Here is a 20,802-nt window from a genome sequence, read left to right on the forward strand (position 1 = left end):
TGCTCCTGAGCCCAACCTGCTTCAATGGGACCTGCCTCCTTGAGTCATCTTGTCCAGATGCTAACCTAACCCTAATCTATTAATGTTTTAGGACATCATCTCTGTAATTCTAAGGATCTGGAGGAGCATGTGTGCAAGTGTGTATGTGTGTGTGTGTGTGCACAGAGGAGCAAAAACTGTAAAACATTTGCTTAGAACAGTGTATTGAGGAATTTGCGCAGGTGTACACTGTACAAGGAAGGAAATTGAAATTTTAGTAAAGATACTCCTTCCTTGTGTTGCAAAACACCATCTTAGAGAGCCAAATTGAAAGATCACTGAACACAAATGTACTTTTCATCAGATGAGCAGTCTGAATTTTCCATTTTTATAGTCTACTTCATCGCTCACAGTGAAACTGCACAGATACTCTTCATTTTGAATTTATCATCACACTGACTTCCTGTTATTGTTATTCCAACACTAAAAAGAAATGCTGCATTTCCAGACATTTCCATTTAACTCTAACAGAAAACAAACCCAGACAAATCTACTTTTTTAAAAAAAGAAACATTTCAGTTCTGAACACGCACCGGCTTGATTATAAGAACTGGTTTACCTAATAATTTCATAATATGAGCATCACCCTAATTATATCCTTTGGCTGTTCCAGGCATGATCACAAGGCCTTTGAAATTCAAATGATGAACTTGGACTGACCCTGAACCGCGAGACCTAAGTGGCCTGCAGCAGCCTTCACTGTGGACAGTTGAGACAGTGCAATTTTGAGTTCCATATTTTCCCTTCCCTGAACACATGGGTACTTACGTCTCATCTGTGAAGGCAATTCCAAAGTATTCCTTCTCCTTCAGGTTGAAGTGAGAGGCCACGAGGTCAAGCAGCTCCTTGGCCAAAAGCTTGGGCTGGAGAGAGAACAAAGTGGAAGAGTAAGTGATGAGAGATTCCATTTCCTGAAACATGCAATCTCAATCTCATATTTCTTGAAGGGAACGTCTCAAAGTTCAAGAACATCCATACACATGGTTTTTATAAAACCCAAGGAGCTGACAATGAGGACAGGGCCATCAGTGGACTGAGACCTTCTGACTTGTTTACTGGTAGTCTGTTTTATCAACAAATGGTACTTGCTCACAGACAAGGCTGTCAGACCTCACAGTTCTCCTCCCCCACACAGGAGAACATTCTATACTGAGTTGACAGGAAGATATCTAATTTTAAATATATATATATTTAATATATATATTATATATATATACACACACACATGAAAGTGAAGTCGCTCAGTCATGTCCGACTGTTTGCGACACCATGGACTGCAGCCTACCAGGCTCCTCCGTCCATGGGATTTTCCAGGCAAGAGTACTGGAGTGGGTTACCATTTCCTTCTCCAGGAGATCTTCTGGACTCAGGGATTGAACCCGGGCCTCCCGCATTGTAGGCAGATGCTTTACCATCTGCGCCACCAGGGGGCCCATTACATATGTGTGACTATGTACTATATAAACACATAGTCACACATATGTAATGGGCCCCCTGGTGCCTCAGATGGTAAAGAATTTGCCTGCCATGCAGGAGACATGGGTTCGATCCCTGGGTCAGGAAGATCCTTTGGAGAAGGAAATGGCTGCCCACTCCAGTATTCTTCCTGGGAAATTCCATGGACTTGAGGAGCCTGGCAGGCTACAGTTCATGGGGTTGCAAAGAGCCAGACAAGACTAAGCAACTAACACTAACATATGTAACATAAATATGCTGTGACATACATCAAATATATATTGCATAACACAAATGCTACATAATACTACAATATAGTAATACTGTAGTTAATATATTATAGAATGTGAAGACAGATATATTGGTTTGGCCAATAAGTTCATTTTGATTTTCCCATAAGATATAATGGAAAAACTTGAACTTTGTAGCCAACCTTATACATACATACATATATATATACATATATGTATATATATATGTATGTATGTATGTATGTATGTATGTATATATTTACCATGCACTTATATAGTATTTGCTATGTGCTATTTGCTATGTGCTAGGGCCTGTTTCAAGCACTTTACAAACACCAGCTTCTTTAACCCTCATCACAACTCTATAAGGTGGTTCTATTATTAATTCCATTGTATGGGGAGGAAACAGGTGCCCAAAGATTAAACATCTCTCTTTAAGTATTGGGGTTGAGATTTGAACCCTGGTTCCAGAGACTACCCTTGACTACTCTATGCATGGGGGGTGTGTGTGTGTGTTAGTTGCTCAGTTGTGTCTGACTCTTTGTGACCCCATGCACTATAGCCCACCAGCCTTCTATGTCCGTGGAATTCTCCAGGCAAGAATACTGGAGTTAAGTTGCCATTTCCTTCTCCAGAGGATCTTCCCAGTCCCAGGATCAAACCAGCATCTCCTGCATTGGCAGGCAGATTCTTTACCATCTGAGCCACTCAGGAAGCCCTGATCATTCTATATGCTCCCATAATTTAAAATTCAAACAATAAAAGTAACTTCCTGCCAGAAATGTTAACATTAAGGCCAAAGGAACTTGAGAATAGTTATTTAAGAATAAACCAAAAATCTGCCTTTCCAAGAATATTTTTATCCAAGAATATTTTTATCATGAACACTTTCCTGAACATCTCTGCCAATCTAAAGGAGTGTGTCAGAGCCTTAGATATGAAATCACTGTAGCTGTTTGCACTGTCAAGACATCCATCACTCTGGCCTATCACTGTTGAGATGACTACAGACTACCAGGCTCATATTTTATTTTCTTGGGCTCCAAAATTACTGTGGACAGTGACTGCAGTCATGAAATTAAAAGGCGCTTGCTCTTTGGAAAAAAAGCTATGACAAATATAGAGAGTGTATTAAAAAGCACAGACCTCTCTTTGCTGACAAAGGTTCATATAGTCAAAGCTCTGGTTTTCCCAGTAGTCATGTATAGATGTGAGAGCTGGACCATAAAGAAGGCTGAACACCAAAGAATTGATGCTTTTGAACTGTGGTGCTGGAGAAGACTCTTGAGAGCCCCTTGAACAGCAAGGAGATCAAACCAGCCAATCCTAAAGGAAATCAACCCTGAATATTCATTGGAAGGACTGATGCTAAAGCTCTAGTACTTTGGCCATCTGATGCAAAGAGCTGACTCACTGGACAAGACTCTGATGCTGGGAAAGACTGAGGACAGGAGAAGGGGGTGGCAGAGGGTAAGATGGTTAGATAGCATCACCAACTCAATGGACTGAGTCTGAGCAAATTCCAGGAGGTAGTAAAGGACAGGGAAGCCTGGTGTGCTGAAGTCCACAGGGTCACAAAGAGTCAGACACGACTTAGCAACTGAATACCACCACCACCACCAGGTTCAGACATAGGAGGAGAAGAAAAGGCTGATAATAGAGATGTGGAGCCAAAAGGTATCAACTATTTCTAAATTGCCTCCAAGGTCAGGCTTTTGCAGATGCATTGCCTTTATTCTACAACAACTGCCCTGTTCCAAGCATACTCACTGTATGTCTCTAAGCACAAAGCAAGAAAGGATGCGAGAAGAGAAAACGTGTGTGTGTGTGTGTGTGTGTTTGCATTTATGCACATCAGTATACCATTCCTGAGTATATTTCCTGCTCTGGTGGTTACTTTGTTCCATTCTTCTATTAAGAGGGTGGATAAGATGTGTAAATCAAGAGTTACGTAGCAGGACTTCCCTGATGGTCCAGTGGTTGAAAGCCTACCAGCCAGTGTGAGGGACATGGGTTCGATCCCTGATCTGGGAGGATCCCACGTGCCACGGAGGAGCTGGGCCCGTGCACTCAAACTACTGAACCAGCATGCTGCAACTACTGCAGCCCGAAAGCCTAGGCCTGTGCTCCACAGTAGGAGAAGCCACCACGGTGAGAAGCCCACGCACAGCAACTGATGAAACCCTGTGAGCAGCAGCAGCCAGCCAGCACAGCCAAAAATAAAATAAATAGAAATTAATTCTAACAAAGAGTTACGTAAGAGTTTTAGAACTAGCATATGATCTTGCAATTCCACTTCTGGGTATTTATCCAAAGTAAACAAAAACACTAACTTGAAAAGACATACGTACCCCCCTGTTCACTGCAGCATTATTTACTACAGTCTAGACATGGAAACAAGCTAAGTGTCCATCTACAGATGAATGGGTAAAGAAAATGTGGTATATACACACAATGCAGTATTATTCAGCCATAAAGAAGAGGGAAATTTTATCATTCACAAGAACATGGGCGAACCTTGAGGGTATTATGCTAAGTGAAATAAATCAAACAGAGAAAGACAAATACTATATGGTCTCACTTATATGCGGAATCTAAAGAAGAAAATTAAAAAACACTTCATAGATCCACAGAACAGACTGATGGTTGCCAGAGATGGGGGGTGATGAGTAGGGGTGGGAGAAATGGGTTAAGATGGTAAGAAAAAAAAAGAGTTACAAGGCAGTTTAGTTTCTTATTTCACTTTTTTGGTGCTACTAAGGACTGTACTGTGTCCCCCCTCCCAAATTCATATGTGGAAGCCCTAAACCTCACCGTGATGGTATCAGGCAGTGGGGCCTTTGGGAGCTGATCAGGGTTAGATGAGGTCATGAGGGAAGGTTCTCATGATAGGATTAGTGTCCTTATAAGAAGAGATCCCAGAGAGCTGGCTTGCTCTCTTTCCACCAGGTGAGGACACAGTGAGAAGGCTGCAGTCTCCAAGTGAAGAAAAGAGCCCTCAATAGAGCCCAGCCAGGCTGGCACCCAGACCTCGGACTTCCACCCTGTAGAACTGTGACAAAATCAGTGTCTCCTATTTAAGTCTCCAGGTCTACTGGATTTGTTAGGCAGCCCAGGCAGACTAAGACAGGGGCACTTCCTTTGATCCAACAAACATTTATGGAGTGCCTGAAATGTGCAGGGCACTAGTGAACCCTGCAGGAGACACAAAAATGCACAGCACACAGTACTTGCCAATAGGCCCTTAGACTCTCACTAGGGCACAGAGTAACAGCTAGTGTTAATTTCAAAAAGCCAAAGCAGATGGTTCCGTCTCTGCTGCCTCATCCTGGGCTCCCAGCATGGCAGTCTCGGGGTCTCATCACCATCAATTTACCAATGAAAACTGCCAAAAATGATGAGAGTGGTTTTGAAGCGGGGGCAGAGCTTCCTCCCCCCAAAAGACATAAATCAACAGGAGAATCCATTCTGGTAAATCAATGTCATCCCATATGCTATACTTCCATTCACACTAAGGAAGGCAGGGGAGTAAATGTGGCACATCTCAGAGCATCATTAATGAGTGACAAGTAGAATCCAAGGGGAGGGAGGCTCTTGAAGCTTCAGGCTATATTTGCTAAGGGATGCTGTGGGGCTGTGTTGCTAGCGTCACCTCCATCCCCACGAGGTACCTGAATGCCTAGATAAAAAGCATTTAATGCAGAGGCTGTGACCCAATGGAGGGAGGCAAGGCTGATTTTTACATTGTAAAGTACCATAACTCATCTTTCCAAATGCTTGCATCCCTTTCAGAGCAGTCACAGCATTTCTATGATCTGCTATTTCTTTAAACATTTTGATCATCTTTGGGATCTACCTTTGAAGCTTGTGTCACATGTGTAAAAGCATCCTCGCTGGTCTCGGAACAGATTTGACTTTTTTTTTAAATGGCAAAAGTCACATGAGGTCAACTCTGGTGAATGGTGATAGAGGGTGCACGGGGGAAGCACGTTGGATCAAACTGGTTTTCTAGAACGAGGTGTGACTAGTAATTCATTATTTGTGGGTTCTTAGAGGTAATGGGGAGATTCCCAGACCAAACTTGGAAATGATGGAAATAAGATTTCCTTCTCTTTGAGAGTTAAACTTGAAAGCCATCATCTCAAGGGAAATGACCAGAGGTATACAAATTTACCCAAGAAAAGAAGAGAGTTAAACTTGAAAGCCATCATCTCAATGGAATTGACCAGAGGTACACAAGTTTACCCAGGAAGAAAGTAGAAGCCATCTATCACATGACTAAATACTGTAATCGTTCCATAGAATGGGCTGGGTGAATGACCAGCCTGTGTGCAGGAGACGTGGTGGGGAGTCTGGGAAAGGGAAATGAGCTGGGAAAAGTCGTGTAGTCTTAGCCCATAGGCCTTAAATATTAATATTTGAGTCCCAGCGGTAAGGCCTTTTCTCTGCAGAAATGGAGGCATGGAGCTACCTTAGCCAGTCATCTGAAACACTCAAATTACATATTTAATTCCCGTTCTTTCAATCTCATGCCTTTCAAAGGACTTACTGAGGTACTGCCAGGTCCTTCATATGAGTAGTCGCCTATATGATGACATTATCAGCTAGATGAAGAGATTTCCGTGAGTTTCCTTGCAGTCCAGTAGTTAAGGATTCACCTTCCAATGCAGGAGGTGCAGGTTCGAACCCTGGTCAGGGAGCTAATAATATCCCAAATGGCTCAAGACCAAGAAACCAAAACATAAAACAGAAGCAATGTTATAACAAATTCAATAAAGACTTTAAAAATGATCCACATAAAAAAAAAAATCTTAAAAAAATAAGACACACTCCTCTTCCACTGTCATGGTGACTGGCAATGCCCTAGCTGGTAGCCGCTGTACCACAGACAGCAAGCTCTCCCACCCACCTCATGGATGAGTAGCATGAGTGAGAAATAAACCTCATTGTTAAGTTTCCACTGTGACCTTAGGGGTTGGTTTCTCATCAGAGCATAGCCTAGCTTATCCAATTGATTCAGGCATTGAAATTTTAATTCCCTGTATGGTAGGTTTAAAGCTGTTTAAGGCATCAGTCAGTGATTCCCTGATCTTGCAAACTAAGACAATATCCCACCTTGACGCGGTGGTGATTAATGAACTTACATCGTTCAGAATGTTTCCTAAACTCATTTGGTGAACACTGCTGGGTAAGCAGAAAGCTTTATGCTATTAGTTACTTTGAAGGGACGTTTACAAAATGTGCTGATTATAATTTGCCAATTACTTGTGCTGTAAACATTTGTGGAGCTTTGCAGGATTTGGGTGGGAGCGAGGCCAGCCAGGTGGCCTGTAGACTGGTCAGGTTCTACAGGACAAATGTGGCTGAGGCCTCAATGCCAATGTGAGCAAGGCAAGCCCTACGCATTGTGGGTTAGAAACAGCCTGTTCTGGGTCACTGGTGCCACCCAGGCTCTCCGAGGTCACGACATTTAAGACTGACTTTCTCTCAACCCATAATGAATTTTGTTCACTCCATAGCTTTTCTCATTTTCTTTTCCTATCTCAGATTCTTTCCCCATGTGCCCTTCTAGGCTTTTAATCCTCCTTATAACTGACAAATAGAATTTTTTTATAAACGTCTTACTCTACCATGCAGATCTGAGTTCCCAGGGCTCTGTACTGTTGCAGTGGGAAACTGCACATACCTGCATGGACAGGGTTCCAGAATGGGCCCCGTCTATACTGGCTTCCAAGGTGGGACATGACTGGATTGTAAAGATCAAAAGAACACTTCACATGGACACATGGCTATATAGTGCTCTGGGCACACTGATCCTTCTAGCTGACCTTGTGAACTGTGCAGGCAAAGTGTGGTGAGAGGAATCAGCTGACCAGATGGTACCCTAGTTCCTCTCTAGTTCTCCACAGAATATTTTTATTATCAATCACACAGTCTACTTTCCACTTAACATGGATCCATTCCAGAGAGATGCTCTTAGACAAACTGTGTAACTTCTATGAACCTCAGCATTTTCCTCTATAAAATTATGAACTAGATTGATGAATTAAGACTCCTGCCCTTGGATTCTTTATTCATTAAGCTTTTTATTGAATTTAGTTCCTTCCTTCCCTAAAACCTGCTCAATGTTCTCAAGGGTCTAGTCACTCTTTCTAAAAGACTCTGCAACCATTCTGGATTTCCCTGGATCTCTTAAATCCATCAGTTAACATAGCCATCCTTCTTATACAGTCTTGGGCAAGTCACCTGACCTCTCTGCACCTCAGTTTCCTTGGCTGCAAAATGGGGATGATCTCCATGCCCATATCATAGGACTGCAATGAGGACTTAATGAATTAATACTGACCCACATTAGGTGCCAGAGCAAGTGTTTGCAACAAAGTGGATGTTCTATGTGTTCACTATTATTTCAGATGCTCATTATCTCACCTATGAATTACTATAATAATCTCCTAAATGGTATCAAGTTATAAAGGCCAGTCTGGTATTTAAGGCCACTCTTTTGAATATAGGGCCTATCCAATCTCACTTTTCTCCAATTCTCTCCCAAAGTGCTCATTTCTGTCCAATCTGTTTGTATCAGAGTGAAACAAAAAAACAAAAAACAAAAAACAAAAAACCCACCAATCTCATTTCTATTTCCAAACCTTTGCCCACAATATTCTCTCTCTCCTGCCCCCTCCCATTTAAATTTTATTTTGCTCAAGGCCCATTTCTTCCAGGAAGGACCCTGGATTATCCCATCTCTAAATAGTCTCATTCTCCTCTGAACTCCTCTATCATTTACCACAGGGATTTTGTTCATCCTTGGCATGCATACTCTTACATTGCAGTAAATTTATTTATTTTTATTATTCTTTAACATTTTTTAAAATTGGGGTACAGTTGCTTTGCAATGTTATGTTAGTTTCTGCCATGAATCAGCTATATATATATATACAAATATATCTCCTCATTCTTAAGCCTCCCTTCCCTGCCATCCCACCCCTCCAGGTCATCCTTGAGCTGAGTTTCTGTGTTATACAACAGGTTCCTACTAGCTATCTATTTTATACATGGTAGTGTATATGTTAACCCAATCCTCCAATTCATCCCTCTTCATGTCCATCCACTCTCTATATCTGTGTCTCTGTCCCTGCCCTGCAAATAGGTTCACCTGTACCATTTTTTTAGATTCCACATATATGTATTAACAAACAGTATTATTTTTAATTCGAACATTTTTTAAAGTATGGTAAAACACACATAACATAAAATTGAGCATCTTAACCACTTTTAAGTATGCAGTTCAATATTAAGTATATTCACACTGTTGTGCAACCGTAGAATATCTCTTCTTGCAAATCAATTCCCCATTCTCCCCTCCTCCAGCCCCTGGCAACCATCAGTCTGCTTTCCATTCCTACGAACCTGACTACTTCAGGTACCCCATCTAAGTACAATTATAAAGTGTTTGTCCTTCTGTGGCTGGCTTATTTCACTTAGCATAACATCTTCAGAGTTCATTCATGTCGCAGCAGGTATCAGAATTTCCTTACTTTTCAGGGCTGAATAATATTCCACAGTATGAATGAACCACATTCTGTTTATTTATTGATCCACTGATGGACACTTGGGTTACTTGCCTATTTCGGCTTTGGCAAATAGAACAGGGTGCTCTGAACATGGTGAATTATTCTGTGACATGACTTGCTGTGCCCTGTAATGGGCTGAATGATGACCCCCTCCCAAAAGGTCTATCCTAAATGCTGGAGCCGGTGAACATGACCCCCGATTACAAATGATGTGATTATGATCCTTGAAAGGAAGTGCAATCACACAGATCCTTCTAGGAGAGAGAAGGATGGAGTTCTGATGCATACAGCCACACACTAGAGGACCGTGTGAAGACAGAGATGGGAGTGATGAAGCCACGTGTCAGGGAAGGCTGGCAGTCACCAGAAACCAAAAAGAACGGATTTTCCCCTCCGGCTTCCAGAGGAAGCTCGGCTCTGCTGACAGCTTGACTTTGGCTTCTGCCTTTCAGAACTGTGAGAGAATGTGTGTTTGTTATTTCAACCACCCAAGTTCGTGGTGATCTGTTACGGCAGCCTCAGAAAATGAACGCACACCTACAGACAGAAGCCCCGCAGAGCCTGGCGTTCAGGTCCTACCAACAGGAAAACCCGAACCTTTTGGTTGTTTGAGACATAAAATGGGGTCTCCGCAGAAAGCCCTGTACTCTTTATAATGCCATTGACTCGAGCAAGGAATCAGTAAACACAATTCCAGCTGGGGACACCTTTGTCTCAGGGGCTGATCGGAGGCAGCTGGTAGCTGCCGGCAGCTTCAACTCAGTCATTTCTCCCCTCAAGCCCTTTCCTGTCATCTTCCCTTTCTTGGGGGCAACTCACAGATTCGAAATCAATGGAATGGCTACTTCTAATGAATTGCATTAAAAAAATTAAAACCTCACACATCTCCCATCTGTGCTTTGGGAGGAATCACGGGGCCGGGAGACTGAGAGATCACCCTCTCCCCTTTCCTTCCTCCCCAAGGCTGCTCTGGACAACTCACTTGTGGCCACAGCGCCCACTGTGAGCGCCAGGCTGCTGAGAACAGCTGGGTCACACCTGCCCCTGGGAACCAGGCACTGCCAGCCCCCATCCCGGAAAACGTGATTCCCGCCCTGGAGAAGGCGGCGGAGGCGGAGCAGCTGTAGGCCGGCAGAGCCCTGCGCGGAGAGTGGAAAGAAAGCAAGCAAGGTCAGCATGCTCTTTCTTCCCAACTTCTCTGAAAACCTAGAGGGAGACACGGAGGTGAAGAGGGCCAGCTCTGAATTAATGATGCCAGAACTTGCCTGCGGCCTCTTTGAAGCCCTGCCCGTTATTGTGTTTCCTGGAGCAGCTGGGAACCTGGCTCCCGCCCTCCGCCCCCCTCTCCCCGCGCCTGGTGGGGCTCGGCAATAAGCAGCCGACCGCTGATTGGCTGCTCCTTCATCCCACCGGCGATGGAGAGAATGCATGAGGTCATCCTGCACACAGCCGCGGGTCTGGCTGCGTTTCCCCTTCCTGGTCGCCCCCTTGATGCTCTGGCAGATTAGCTGGGGAGGTGGGCTTCCTTCCTGCCTCTTCCAGCAGCCCCTGGGTTCCCGTGGTTGGGGGCAAACGCCGGGCGGCTTTATGTAGGCTGATTTGTTCTTCAGGGCCCCCAGGTGCCTGGGATAGGCAGGGGTAGGGATGGGGGTGTTGTAAATCTCAGTGGATCCTGACAGAGAGAGCATCTCACCATCTGGGAGGTCCCCATTCAGTCTGAACCCCAACTCATTAGAGGACAGGAGACGAATGGCTGACCTCCCGCTCAGGAGGGGACCAGCAGCACAGCATCGCAGCAAAGCTGACTCCAGACACAGCCAATACTAAGGGTTTCCATTCACTGGTGCGGCATCTCTCCCAGCAGAGAAGTGAGTCACTCCTCACCCAGGAGGCAGATGTCAGGATCACCCCAATGTAATACAGGAGGAGCCAAAGCCCAGAGAAAGGACTAACTTGCCAAATGCACAAGGCTAGTAACCAGCAGATTTAACTAAACGATCAGGCGGGTATAAGTCACCTAGGAACACTGGATTATATAAAGAGCCACTGACTGGTTACCCAACCTGCGTTTAACTGATAAGGCAGGAAAGTAAGATTCATGGGGCTGAGAAGCCTGTCCATGGACAAGGGAGATCACCTTAGTGATCAGCACACATGGGGCCAGGACAGCCCTTTGCTAGTCCACATTGGACTTCACTGTTGGCCCGCCTGCCAATGCAGGAGATGCAAGTTTGATCCCTGGGTCAGGAAGATCCCCTGGAGAAGGAAATGGCAACCCACTCTAGTATTCTTGCCTGGGAAATCCCAAGAACAGAGGAACCTGGTGGGCTACAGTCCACGGAGTTGCAGAAAAGAGTCAGACACGACTTAGCAACTGAACTACAATAGTCCACTCAAGCACGTGGTTTGAGAAAAGGCTGCAATGATCTGAAACAGGAAGGAAAGAAAACAAGAGGGCATCAATCACATGGGAGTCCTGGCAGACAAAAAGCTGTCACTGCACACACCATGCTAATGTCCAGGTTTCCTGGCTCTTTCCCACTTTCCCTCCAGCTGCCGCTGCCCCTCTGCCCTGGGGCACCACCATATTCTACAGCCCCCCGCCCCCCTCCAGGTTCTGGGCTGCATGCTTCACTTATATCATCTTATTTCATCTTCAAAGCAAACGTGTAACACGTTGTACACATGCAGACACTGGGGCTTAGAACGGTCACTGTGCCCAAGGCACCAGCCCCCAGGGGCACAGGGCAGACGAGGGGCTCGAGACCAGGACTGACTCCAAAGATTTGGTTTTAAAAGCTGCATAATCCAGCAAGTAACAGACAGCACAGACAGGAAGAGTTTGAAGCTGCGTTTTTTAAGCGCAACAGAATTCTGCCAGACAATATGTTCCTGGAGGGCAGGATCAGGTTTGATCAATATGTGTAGCCCTGCACCCAAGCACAGTGCCTGGCACACAATAGGTGCTTAATAAAGGTGGTTTGTTTTTTTTTTTAATTGGCAAATAGGGACAGACTGAAGGGTCTTAGTTTGACTGCTTCACCAATCTAGCAAGAAAGCTGACCATGGGGGAGAATGAAACTTCCATGCTCTCTCAAGCCTGGTTGGAAGCACAGAACTCTAAGGCAGAGACTGTGGGGCCCCATGTGGTCCAGAAACCACAGACCCAGATGCAAGACAGTCTGCGGGTTTCACCGGGGTCTTATACCTCCAGGCACCCACAAAGGATGCTCTGACATATACTTTGGCAAAGTTACTCATATCCCCAGGAAAGGATGTATTGTGTCTGTAGTCCTAACCCCTCCTTTTAGCGCATCTTTTCCTCCAACCTGACTTCTGCCTACAACAAACTCCCTTTAACCTCATCCTTCTGCCTCCTCCCCATTCTCGCTCTTTTCAACAGATCCTGTCATTTAATCCAGCATCAGGGACTTCCAGGGAATAACCTTTGGTTTCCCACTTACTTGGCCCCTTCCTTTATACTATTCTTATATATTATTATTTATGCGATACTAATGTATTCCCTTGTTCTCATCCTCTTATTTCCACATGGTTTCTTCCACATTTTGCTGAGATACACCCGGGTCCCAGTGTGGGGAAAAGTTGGGGTTGCTATCAGTCTGGGAAGCCGAGTCTTTCTCATCTGTGCATTTGAATGATGCCCAATGGGAAGGCTCTGACAGGCGCACATAATCATTACTCCTCCAGAAATGCAAAGTGCTCCTGCCAGCCGGCTGGGGAGCCTGCTTTATTCAGGGTCTGCTCCCCGGGGACTCTGGGTGGGCGGGCAGGTGTTCAGTAGGGAGCGCCTGCTGATTAACACAGTACTCCCCCAGACTCCAGTCTGCTCAGGGCAATGTCATGCAGACTGCTCGTCCAGGGTGGCTCCTCTCGGCAGCCTCTCTGAATTCATGAGATGATAACCGCTTCAGTGAGGCGAAAACACAAAAAGATGCACAGTGTTCAGATGGTCTCTATAAGGTCGGGCTGGCTGACAGTCTGCAGCCCCAGTTTGGAGATTCTGGAAGCAAATATGGAGGATGCTAAGGGTCTTGGGATCCATCATCCACGTCATCATGTCTACCACTTCTATTTTTCCCTTTAACTCAAAGCTTGCCCTACATACCAGGTCATGACCCTATTTTGTCCTAACATGAGTGATAAATTACAACCACCCTGAAAGAAGTGAGTTCTCCAGGATGAAACTGGCCAATTGGTCACCTTTCCAATGGGACAAATGACATCCAAACCCATTCAAACTTGAGATCTTCATGACACTGCACACTGAGTTCTTCCCTTTGCCCAATGTTCAGGCAAGAGTGAAGAAGAGCATCGTTCCAGGGTACAGGACATTGGAGCTTCGAAATTAGCTCTGTGTGGTTCACTGGAGGCCATGGAGCCTAAGGCAAAGCTCGACCATTCCAACCATAAATTCTGTAGTCCATGGTATCAAGGAGCTCTTAGGAGTCCCACTAGTAAGGGGACGATATGGCAAGCGCAGAGAGGAAGAGTTAGGGTAGAGCCATTTTCTGGGACAGGTACATGTGATGTACAGAAGGATGGCACCTACTGTCTTATGCCAAGGGCATGGATGGTTTTCAGAGAGTATGGCTGCATCACCCACATACAGGAAATAGACAGCTTGCCTTCTAGCATGATGATGGGGAGAGTGGGATATTGTGAGGGGCTTAAAAATATATATGGTGCTGTGATGGATCTTAAAATGTAAGCGCCCCTTTCGTGCAGTCTAGTCAGTGGATTTGTAGTCAGATGCCAGGGCTTGGAAACCCAATTCTATTCAATGTGCAACATGACTGGCATTTATTTTCACTTTGAAACATTGGAACAATAACACCTACTTCATGGGTTGCTGTGAGGAGTCAATATGTGATCATTTATAAAGTACCTGGTGCATGAAGGTGCTGAATAAAAGCATACTCTCCTTTTCTCCTTCCATCAGTAACTGAATCCCCATACAAATTACTCATCCCCTCATTGCTTTGACATGGGCCTACTCTGATCGTAATCTAAATCCTCTTTTGAGTGAACTATCAAATCCTTTATCTCAGGGACCATGAATAAATCATCACTAGGCAATAAGGAGAAGAGAAAGCAGACAACTTCCCTTGGAAACGAACTGGTTTGGGTAGACTTGCCCTAAACAGTACCCATCTCTGCTCCCAGTGTCTGCTCAGTGATGCTCGCCTCCATTCACTACAGTGATGTCCTCTCTCACATCAGGCCGTGTCTCCTGCTTCTTTAGGGTTAAAACGACATTTACAGCCAGAAAGAAATCTCTCTCCTGCTCCAGGGACTTACCGAGGCCTGGTGCTGGCTTTCTGAGTTGGTTAGCATTTTAATTTGGAAGTTCCCCAAGGCTCCTCCCTGCGGACCCTCCCCCCATGGCTCTTGCAAATTGCTGGCAGGTACAAGCTAGAGAGAGACAGTGAGCTCTGCCCATGGTGTCATTTCCAATATAATTAAGAAGGCACTCTCGCCACCGGGGTGGGAGAAAGATGAGAAAGTGCACAGGCGCTGGTGTCTCAGGAGGTAAGGGAGGGGAGAGCAACTTTTGGCTGAGAATATTTATTCCTGAAGAGCTGTTTCACTGAAGTCAGCCGACAACAAAGCAAAAGCACTGCAGCCCCTCCTGTACAATGTGCTAATTAAGTGGATGAGAACAGATGATGTGCTACGGGGTCCAAGGAAAAACTGTGCGCCTGTAAGACCCTCATTCTCAGATCATAAATACTATTTTATTATTTGCCTACATTGCCCCCCAGCCCCACTTTCAGAAGGCTCAGAGGAAGCTTACAAAATTTTAGATGGTGTAAACTAGGGGGATTAAAACACTAAATAAGACAGACTCCACTGAAGGTGATCACGTGTTGTGAAATAAACTAGCTCCTGGTGCTGACCAGGTAACACCAGTTTTGTTAGCAGACCCAAGAAGCACACTAAGTTCTCACACACAGGCAAGCCTTTCCTGGGAGTGCATCCAAGAAGAAATTTATCGATTGGTCCCACACAGGAAGGGACAGCAGACAGCATGTCTTCAGCATGGTCCCTGGGAAGGACAGGACTGTTTCACAGTTTAGCCCTCTAAGCACCGCCCTCTCTGCTTGGAGCAGGTTTTAAAGCAGTCTCCCAAAGCCCAATGGGATATTCTGGGACTGGCCTTATGTTTGATTTATTTACATAAATGAATTTGGCCGGAAATTTTGGAGGCGATATTTTATTAGGTTCCTAACACATGCTCGCGTCAGCCATTAGGCTGCTTGGCACTGATGTTCTGTCTTGACTCTGAAGCCAAGCCACCGAAGAAATTGGCAGTCAGTCCAATTCAGGCAAACCACACCAGCCTCCTGCAGACTGATAAGGTGAGAGGAAGGAATTGCATCCAAAAATTCACAATGGGAAAAAGGAGAAGCACGTGAGCTGAGCCAAGTGCCCTTGGACATGGGGGGGATGAATCGAAGGTGCTGATCCAAGGCCAGGAGGCAGGGATGGTCTGCATGTGCATCTCATCTTGGGAAGGTCTGCAAGCCCACCGGGAGGAGACCTCCACACCAAGGGTGTAGGCGAGAGCCCTGTTCTTTCCTTTACTACTGGGCTTTCCCACTGCACATTCGCTCCCGGGGCCGCCCGGCCCCTTTCTCTTCCTTTGCTGCCCCTACCACCATTTTTTGGCCTCTCAGTGTGGCATGTGGGACCTTAGATCCCCAACCAGGGATTGAACCTGTGCCCCCTGAAGTGGAAGCATGGAGTCCTAACCACTGGACCACCAGGGAAGCCCCCTCGCCCCCGACTACCTTTTAAACTTAAGACCCTGTGCTGCAGCCTCTCTGAACAGGGAGCTGCCTTGACCTCACACCCGCTCTCGAGTTCCCCCCCAGGCTGCCCCAGCACCGCCGTGTGGCGGCTGGGCTCAGGCTCACAGGGTCCATCAGCCTCCCCGGACGTTCGGGTCCTGCAGCAGGTGCATCTGTGCTCAGAGTCTATTCCTCTTCAAGAATGACCATGTCTGGGGAGCAGGAACAGCATCCTCTTTATCTTCATTTTCACGGAGCCTGACCCAGATGGTCAATGTTAAGTGACTGCCCAGGTGGATCAATGAATGAATGGATGGATGAACGCATCCATCAATTAGTGAATAGTGGAGGAAGGATCAGAGCAAGAGGAGCCTTCACACTGATAAAAACCAGTGTCCCCTGAGTTCTGTCTCCAGGTCCAGGCCTTTCTCGGTCTTCACACAGGCCCCAAGGGACCTCACCCGTCCTTGTTCTAAGTCCTACGAGGTTCAAGTGCCTTCAAAGCCAGCAAGGATGTCCATCTCAGGAGGTGTCAGGGACTCATCCTCAATTGCTGGGGTCTCTTTACATATTCAGTTGGGCTCTTCTAGAGGATCCAGCTCGGGGCTCGTGCCTCCTCCTGGTTTATTATCCAGAGCGTGAGCCCCAGTCACCCTTACTAAATGGAGCCAAGGAAGTGTGGGGGGCCTGCCAACGAGGAGGAAGGAAACGAGGACAAAGGTGTACATCCCAATCTTTCTGCCCCTGTCACCCACCTGTCTCTTTGAATCAAAAGTCGTTTCATGAGAATGAATCCAGGCCCTGGCAGAGCCATCTGCTGTGACGCGTAACTCGCAGGCTTGCAGGGAAATGGTGCACATGCAGCGCGGGAGGCCCTCTCGCCCCCATGGGCACTGCTGGCGTCGGCACCGAGTGGTGACTCATCTGGGGGCCTGACCTGGTGCCTCCCCAGACCCCCCCCACGCCCTCTTAAGGCCCTCCATTTCCCTTTGTAGAGTCGAGTCAGTACGCTTTACATTCTTAATGGCATGTCAGTCTGCACAGAGAGATCATCACAGCCTCCGACCCTGAGGCAGCAGTGTCGCTTGGTTGCTAGGCAGGGTGTCCTTTGGGCAGGGAGCTGTCACTCCTGCCCCCCTTTCCTCCACTTGTGTGACGAAGGGTCAGACTCTGGCCCAGGTCAAAGGCACAAAAGAGATTTTGTTCTGTGCTACTGCCTTGCCGAGCCCCTTGCAAAGACTCCTATTGATGAAGTCAAGGATTCAAGACAGCAGCAGCATTACAATGAGAAGGGGAAAAAATAATGAAAATAAGATGAACTTCCTCCCGGAGCTTCTTCAAAGTCAAGGTGTAGTAGGAAGAGCCCCGGGCTGAGATCAGAGATCCCCTGTTCTCTCCTGGCCACCAAGTCCTTGGATCTAAGAGCAGAGAAGTTGGGAGATATAGCCAACTTTCAACTGCTTCATTTCACCTATGCCCACCCCCGTGGGACCAACATGAGGCTTCACATGAATCCAACTCCAGCATGGCCATCAGAATCTTCATAGGAGGCTAAAAGAAAAAGAAAGTTTGACCCTGTACTTTTGTGTTCATGTTCATACAGTGTGTGTGTGTGTGTGTGTGTGTGTGTGCGCGCGCGCGTGTGTGTGTGTGTCCAGCACACATATGTGCTCAGTACCTTAACTTCTGATTTTTAAAAATTACTCCATATTATAGCACTATTTACAATAGCAATATTTACAATATTTACTTCAGGACATGGAAGCAACCTAAATGTCCCTCAGCAGAGGAATGGATAAAGAAGATGTGGCACATATATACGGTGGAATATCAGCCATAAAAAGGAACGAAAATGGGTCATTTGTTGAGACATGGATGGACCTAGAGACTGCCATGCAGAGTGAAGTAAGTCAAAAAGAAAAAAACAAATATTGTATATTAATGAATATTGTATATTAATGAATTAATATTGTTCTTGCCTTGAGAATCCCATGAACAGTTATGAAAAGGCAAAAAGATAGAACACTGAAAGATGAACTCCCCAGGTTAGTACGTGCCCAACATCCTACTTGGAGATCAGTGGAGAAATAACTCCAGAAAGAATGAAGAGACAGAGCCAAAGCAAAAACAACACACAGTTGTGGATGTGACTGGTGATGGACATAAAGTCCGATGCTGTAAAGAGCAATACTGCATAGGAACCTGGAATGTGAGGTCCATGAATCAAGGCAAATTGGAAGTGGTCAAACAGGAGATGGCAAGAGTGAACGTCGACATTTTAGGAATCAGCAAACTAAAATGGACTGGAATGGGTGAATTTAACTCAGATGACCATTATATCTACTACTATGGGCAAGAATCCCTTAGAAGAAATGGAGTAGCCATCATAGTCAACAAGAGTCCAAAATGCAGTATTTGGATGCAATCTCAAAAATAACAGAATGATCTCTGTTCATTTCTAAGACAAACCATTCAATATCACAGTAATCCAAGTCTATGCCCCAACCAGTAATGCTGAAGAAGCTGAACTTGAATGGTTCTATGAAGACCTATAAGACCTTGTAGAACTAACACCCAAATAAGAGGTCCTTTTCATTACTGGGGACTGGAATGCAAAAGTAGGAAGTCAAGAGACACTTAGAGTAACAGGCAAATTTGGCCTTGGAGTACAGAATGAAGCAGGGCAAAGTCTAATAGAGTTTTGCCAAGAAAATGCACTGCTCATAGCAAACACCCTCTTGCAACAGCACAAGAGAGGACTCTACACATGGACATCACCAGATGGTCAACACCAAAATCAGATTGATTATATTCTTTACAGCCAAAGATGGAGAAGCTCTATACAGTCAGCAAAAACAAGACCGGGAACTGACTGTGGCTCAGATCATGAACTCCTTATTGCCAAATTCAGACTTTAATTGAAGAAAGTAGGGAAAACAACTAGACCATTCAAATATGACCTAAGTCAAATCCCTTATCACTATACAGTAGAAGTGAGAAATAGATTTAAGGGACTAGATCTATAGACAGAGTGCCTGATGAACTATGGACGGAGGTTCATGACATTGTACAGGAGGCAGGGAGTAAGACCATCCCCAAGAAAAAGAAATGCAAAAAAGCAAAATGGCTGTCTGAGGAGGCCTTACAAATAGCTGTGAAAAGAAGGGAAGTGAAAAGCAAAGAAGAAAAGGAAAGATATTCTCATTTGAATGCAGAGTTCCAAAGAACAGCAAGGAGAGATAAGAAAGCCTTCCTCAGTGATCAATGCAAATAAAGAGGAAAACAATAGAATGGGAAAGACTAGAGATCTCTTCAAGAAAATTAGAGATACCAAGGGAACATTTCATGCAAAGATGGGCTCAATAAAGGACAGAAATGGTATGGACCTAACAGAAGCAGAAGATCTTAAGAAGAGGTGGCAAGAATACACAGAGGAACTGTACAAAAAAGATCTTCCCGACCCAGATAATCAGGATGGTGTGATCACTCACCTAGAGCCAGACATCCTGGAATGTGAAGTCAAGTAGACCTTAGGAAGCATCACTATGAACAAAGCTAGTGGAGGTGATGGAATTCCAGTTGAGCTATTTCAAATCCTAAAATACGATGCTGTGAAAGTGCTGCACTCAATATATCAGCAAATTTGGAAAACTCAGCAGTGGCCATGGAACTGGAAAAGGTCAGTTTTCATTCCAATCCCAAAGAAAGGCAATGCCAAAGAATACTCAAACTACTGCACAATTGTACTCATCTCACAAGCTAGCAAAGTAATGCTCAAAATTCTTCAAGCCAGACTTCAACAATATGTAAACTGTGAACTTCTAGATGGTCAAGCTGGTTTTAGAAAAGGCAGAGGAACCAGAGATCAAATTGCCAACATCCACTGGATCATCGAAAAAGCAAGAGAGTTCCAGAAAAACATCTATTTCTGATTTACTGACTATGCCAAAGCTTTTGACTGTGTGGATCACATTAAACTGTGGAAAATTCTTCAAGAGATGGGAATATCAGACCACCTGACTGCCACCTGAGAAATCTGTATGCAAGTCAGGAAGCAACAGTTAGAACTGGACATTGAACTATGGACTGGTTCCAAATGGGGAAAGGAGTACGTCAAGGCTGTATATTGTCACCCTGCTTATTTAACTTACATGCAGAGTACATCATGAGAAGCTGAGCTGGAGGAAGCACAAGCTGGAATCAAGACTGCAGAGAGAAACATTAATAACCTCAGATATGCAAATGACATCACCCTTATGGCAGAAAGTGAAGAACTAAAGAGCCTCTTGATGAAAGTGAAAGAGGAGAGTGAAAAAGTTGGCGTAAAGCTCAACATTCAGAAAACTAAGATCATGGCATCTGGTCCCATCACTTCATGGCAAATAGACGGAGAAACAGTGGAAACAGTGGCTGACTTTATTTCTGGGGGTTCCAAAATCACTGCAGATGGTGATTGCAGCCATGAAATTAAAAGAGGCTTACTCTTTGGAAGAAAAGTTGTGACCAACCTAGACAGCATATTAAAAAGCAGAGACATTACTTTGCCAACAAAGGTTCGCCTAGTCAAGGCTATGGTTGTTCCAGTAGTCATGTATGGATGTGAGACTTGGACTATAAAGAAAGCTGAGCACCGAAGAATTGATGCTTCTGAACTGTGGTGTTGGAGGAGAC

The 20,802-nt window shown here is 45.2% G+C and overlaps 1 protein-coding gene across 9 annotated transcripts in view; it reads right to left on the minus strand.

The window, feature by feature from the left end:
- The window catches only part of FRMD4A (FERM domain containing 4A), a 683,539-nt gene that overhangs the window by 173,500 nt on the left and 489,237 nt on the right, over positions 1-20,802 (minus strand). For all 9 annotated transcript variants that reach the window (XM_020881295.2, XM_020881294.2, XM_020881296.2 and 6 more), the window contains one exon: positions 808-902. In XM_020881295.2, the coding sequence (XP_020736954.2) occupies positions 808-902 (95 nt within the window). The remainder of the gene's footprint in view (positions 1-807; positions 903-20,802) is intronic.

This window comes from Odocoileus virginianus, chromosome 9 (assembly GCF_023699985.2).
Source record: "Odocoileus virginianus isolate 20LAN1187 ecotype Illinois chromosome 9, Ovbor_1.2, whole genome shotgun sequence".
Classification (NCBI taxonomy): Eukaryota; Metazoa; Chordata; class Mammalia; order Artiodactyla; family Cervidae; genus Odocoileus; species Odocoileus virginianus.